General features: G+C 31.8%; 1 protein-coding gene across 1 annotated transcript; it reads right to left on the bottom strand.

Annotated features, from left to right (window-relative positions):
• Positions 1 to 1,576: 1,576 nt before the first annotated feature.
• LOC127130835 (uncharacterized) lies at positions 1,577 to 3,907 on the bottom strand. The gene is made up of 4 exons (XM_051059797.1): positions 3,833 to 3,907; positions 3,318 to 3,405; positions 1,940 to 2,159; positions 1,577 to 1,715 (listed from the first exon to the last, which is right to left on the bottom strand). Exons 1-4 carry the CDS (start codon positions 3,905 to 3,907, stop codon positions 1,577 to 1,579), a joined length of 522 nt encoding a protein of 173 aa, XP_050915754.1.
• Between the last annotated feature and the right edge of the window lie 1,942 nt (positions 3,908 to 5,849).

The following is a 5,849-nucleotide window of genomic DNA, read 5'->3' as shown; positions in this document are numbered from 1 at the left end:
AAAGAGCATTAAAAAGTAGGGTGTGTGAAATTTATTAACCCATTATGATTCAAATATACCCACCATCCTTAAAAGTTAAAATAAAATGAGGAGTGAATAAATGGAAGATACCAAAGGGATGTGATATGTATCGAGACCATTTATATCATGAGTATCTTAACCAATCATATTCTAATTCTCAAGGATCATCAAAGAGGAAATACAAACAAATACTTCTGCGATCTTGCACTTGCTAAAAGTACAATATGTGACAACCCTTTATATTGTAGGGTTGTTATATATTTTTAAGATTGTTGTGGTGTTAGAGCTAGCTTACACAGGGAGGTGGGAAACTATGTATCCTAACACTTTTTGGTGAATTTGAATGTCTCTCTCAACTTTAATGTTTAGATATTTATATGAATCCATTAGGTCTGGATCTTTTGCTCCAAGAGAGTAATATCCACTCTCAAGAGTGTGGGATGTGGAAAGTGAACTCTTATATTATTTAGGAGAACATGATTTCCCCCCTTTTTGACTTCCTCTCCATACTGATATATATAGAAACCCATCACCCCATATTTCCATAGAAGACGGGTGATATAGAAGATGAGCGCTATAACTAAATGATGGGTGCTCATTCCAATGGGATGTAGGAAGCTGGCAGGGGAGACATATTACGTCGCCTCTTCTTAGGGAACTTTCTACGTCACCTTTTATGGGCCTTTTACAAATATACTAATGCACACTACATTAATCATGAGGTCTTACAAAGGCGAAGTGATATAGGGTTAATGAAGTGGTGATTACTTTTATAAAAAGGAGAGTATACAACCCGTGTTTTTTTTTTATTTAAGGAAATTATGAAATGCTTTTAAAAATAATTAAAGTGTGATTGAATTAGTATATAATAACTACTAAAAAAACCGTGTGATTATGTGTTAAATTTGAATTCATTTATTCAGTTGGTTAAAATTGACATAGTTACAATCTTAGAATCATTATATGCATCAATCTAATATGCATTGATCCAAACAACACATTCAAAAATGTATGTAATATGGAAAAAAAATAATGCGTTTTGTTACTAATTACAAACATTATCAAAGAAAAGATTCTAGTTACATAATGTTTTAAACTTAATATATAATGTTCTAAACATCTAAAAACATATATGTAAATCCACATAATTTGTGACTTCAATAGAGTACTTCATCCATTGTAGCAATAAGGTCATATGTCATTTTTCTATCATTCAACAGCATGAGGAAATATATAATATTGCAACGAATTACCAAAATCAGTGAAAACAACATTGAAAGAAAGATTTAAAAGATGAAGATTGAATTTATAGCATAATCATGATGCATAAATTAGTGAAAACAATAAGGTCATATGTAGTTTACCAACTATGATAGTGCTTGAAAGACCTCCTTGAACATAATAATAGTAGTACTCAAACATGATGCATTCTCTTTGTTGTGTATTAAAATTTTCAAACCACTCTTGCTCTTCACTCAAAGATGTAGATTGAATTTATAGCATAATCATGATGCATAAATTAGTGAAAACAATAAGTTCATATGTCGTTTACCAACTATGATAGTGCTTGGACGGCCTCCTTGAACACAATATTAGTAATACTCAAACATGATGAATTCTCTTTGTTGTGTATTAAGATTTTCAAACCACTCTTACTCTTCACTCTTAAAACTGATACATACAATTGTTCATGGCTAAAAATAGGAGTAGGAAAATACAATCCTACACTATCACACGATTGAATTTGGGATTTATTTATTGTCATTGCGTATGAGACAATGATTGAGAATTGTCTCCTAATCAACTTGAATGGCCATGGTGATTCAGAAGGGGACATAGACATTTGGGGAATGTAAAAATTATGTTTCCAATGTTCTTTCCATACATAATTTTGGCCTAAAGGATGTGATTTTCTAACCTTGTGACGATTAATCTTATTCCATTGCATAACCCTTCTGCCTGATCCAAATTTCTCATTAGCATAGTGGGTGTTCCAACTTTTAGTTTGATTATATGATTTGGTAGACCTGATACTCTTAGAGAGCTCAAAAAAATTTGGGTTAGAACTTCATAAGCTTGATTATAATTGACTTCCGTTTTATCAATTGAATCGGAACTCAGATACTCATTTCTTCCACCTACAAAATGGTATAAAATTAAAACATTAAAAAAATTGTAACTGAAATTGATTAAGTATTAATTTAATGCATAAAAGAATTTTAACTCGAATCAAGTCTAATATATAATGATTAATTTTGTCCACTACTTCAATGGTCGAAGCAATAATAGCTATGAATTCTAAGAAATCTACATTTTTGTAATTTTCCAATAGATTGGGATATGTGTTATCTACAATTGTCCATATAGGATCCTCAAAACTTGATGTTAGAAGCTCTTGAGGAACTTAAATATCTACCAAACCAACATTTTGTTCACAAATTTTCTCATCTACCACATTTAAAATCCATTATGAGAATTCAGCCAGTTCTGAAGAGCTTGTATTCCTCGAACCTTGTTGAAGTCGCATATTTTTTATTAGAGTAAGTACCTGACTATAGTCTCATACATATGATGAGCTAATTGAAGCATGTACTATATCAGGGTGATCCCTTCTTGGAACAACATGAAGAATTTGTCTAAAATCTCCTCCAAAAACAATAACTTTGCCACCAAATATTATATTATCAAGACCATGTTCACTCATGATGTATTTAAACATTTTATCCAAAGCCTCAAAGCAGTCTTTATGAGATATTGGTGCTTCGTCTCATATCATCAAATTAGTTGCTTTCAACAATTTAGAATGTTCAATATTTTTCTCAATGTTGCAAGTGGAGTTGTCAAGTGTTGGCACATATATTTTGAACATGGAGCGTGTTGTTCTTCCACCTAGAAATAATAACGAAGATATCTTGAAGCAACGGTAAGAATAATTTTTTTCTGCGACCGCAATGCACTTGATAGAGTTCTCCACATGAAAGTTTTACCAGTCCCTCCATAACCATGTAAAAAACACCCATCCTTTTCCATTGTTCACAACTTGCATGGTTTTTATCAAAAATTGAACGCTGCCCATCTATCAATCGAAATATAAGGATTATCTTTAAAAATTCCAAAATATCTCTTAATAAAATAACTTGGATATAAACTTCTTTTGCTATTAAATAAATTACTTGTAAGTGAACCAAATAAATCATAGAACTTTTACCGTTCAATTTCAAGATTATAGTTACGTTCTTCATAAATAATCTCGTTACCAATGTGCCTCGTGACATATGCATTTGGTTTAGGCATACCTTTAAATTCAGCCAAACTTCTTCGATTTGCTTGCAACAGATTCTCAATTTTAATAAGGGTCGTGTTATTTATTTCTTCCTCGGTCAACTATAACTCTGTAAAAATATAAGTCAAAGAAAATTTAATTTAAAAAACCAATCAATATACTGATCAAATTTGATTTCTAGTTTATGCAGAATATTTCACAACAAACATACATGTCAAACATTTCCGTTGTTGCTATATTACTCATAAAGAGGAATAAAAAACTTAAATATATTGATTATGATGTGTATTAACTCTGCAAGATACAACTTTTATAATTCATGTGCATATTCATATAAAAAATAAGCTTCAACAATAGTTCAACAAAGAGATAGTCAGCCTGTAAGGTAGAATCTTGAAGAGTTATATATTGCTTAATGAAGCAACATTGGCAATAAAGACGTCAATATACACATTCTGCATAATAAAAGGAAAAAACATTTCCAATTAAATCATATTAAGTCACGGACAAAATATAAAACCCACTTACCTCTGTTAGTGAACTTGTTTCTTTGTTGATAGAGAATACCATCACATAGCCAAATCCAGGTTCTTTCCCATACATGACGGGGTCTATTGATGGTACTTGATAGAAGGGTAGTTATGAATAACTTTCTCATAAAGTAACCGGAACTCCAATCTTTTGCGTCCCGTATATAGCTGCAATATATTCTTTGTCATCTTCAAGAAATCTAATTTCAAAACATGCATCCCTGAAACTATCTTGTACCTTTTCACCCACGTATTTTTTACCAGCATAGCATGTTGGACCTCTAACGACAATTAGCATCACCCTCAAGTAATACAGTTCACCTATACTTAGAGGAACACAAATAAGTTTTCCAATGGTATAGCCATTTTTACGTGGTCTCCAACGTGGGTACCTTTTATCATTGACAAACTTAGAAACAAATTTAGAATAAGTCAGGTTTTTTGCCTCTGGATAAGTCTTATTTGCTTCCATTCATGAAGTAAACATTGATTCCTTCACACTTGGTTTGTCAAGTACTCCGTTTATCATCTCATAATCAGTATAGTAAATAGAATTATCACCCTCGAGATGGTAAAATAATCTTCCAACAATAAGATTTCTACCATGAATAGGAAATGAAAAGAGCCTACAACACGCTTCACGTGGTGACACATATCTAGAATCAAGATATTACTTTATTTCATCAACATTTATGTGCACAATATTACCGTCAAAATCTGTTTGCACAATAAAAGTCGTAGTTCTATCATATCCCTTATTAATGTACTTGAATAAGTTCTTCACCGAACCGCTCTAACTACACCGCTCCACATTTATGTGTGCTTGATTTTTTTTAAAAAAAATTGGATTATAAAGGACTACATACCTGTTATCCAGGACAACGTGATTTTTCATCACTGAATTACCATTTTGTCTTCTCTTATATACAAGATATCCATCATGATTAACAATGGTAGTAGGCTGAAACTTCTTAGGGAAGAACTTAGAGCACTTTTCATTTTTCATGCAAGGTGAAGACTTATTTGCTAAACTGCATGGACCATGCATCATATATGTTTTGACCAAATGATACAATCCCTTATCATCTTCTTCAGATGGTATCTATGCTGAAATTATTTTGTTTATATCATCTTCTGTTGGATACTTGCTCGACGGATGTACGAATAACAGAATATGTGCATGTGGTAAACCTCGCTTTTGGAATTCAATCGTGTAAAAATCTGAAATTAGATGAATCTAATATTAAATGGAATATAAAGAAAAAACTGATGTAAATAAGATTATATATTACAAAAACATCAATGTTTGACTTATATGCAAGTACCCTCCCCAAAACATGTTTCTTTGTTAGATCAGATAACAACTCATCAAACATTATTTTGAATACTCTTGAGATGATATCAGGACGATCCGGTGGCTGCAAATTAATTTTGGAAAGAAATCTTTGAATTTCAGGCCAGTTTGGGATGCAAGTAAATGTAATAAAAAAATCTGGAAAACCATAATGGGTACAAATTTCCATTCCATCAAAATAAAGATGTTCCATGAACCTCTGACTTCTAACGTAACTTGACAATAGCACCACTATTTTACCTTTGTTTGATCTGTCAGTATTTACTGCTTGTTCGGTATCATTTAATTACAATACTTAGAAACTTTAAGCTTTTTTTTATTATTGTGAATAAAATCCAGTCTCTCTGATTCCATCACGGTAAATCTATCAACCAAAAATTGTTGGAACAACCGCCTTGAACGCAACAAAGAATGAGCTTTATCGGTTCAGGTTTAAATTCTAAATGTAAGTCATTCTCTAATTGTAAGCTTATTCCTCTTGCTTACTTTATTTTTTCTTGTTTCCCTATGAAGCAGTCCAAGTCTATAACCATCTTCGCCATATGGAAACAAAAAGGGATACTTATACGCTAGATAACTTGGATGAAACTCACTAATTCTCTTCATTCTTACACTTTTCCTTTCAAGTATAATATTAATTTTAGAACCTGTATCAACATCT

Source organism: Lathyrus oleraceus, chromosome 3 (assembly GCF_024323335.1).
Source record: "Lathyrus oleraceus cultivar Zhongwan6 chromosome 3, CAAS_Psat_ZW6_1.0, whole genome shotgun sequence".
Taxonomy (NCBI): domain Eukaryota; kingdom Viridiplantae; phylum Streptophyta; class Magnoliopsida; order Fabales; family Fabaceae; genus Lathyrus; species Lathyrus oleraceus.
Note: the sequence above shows the minus strand (reverse complement) of the source record. Positions and strands in the feature narration are given on the sequence as shown.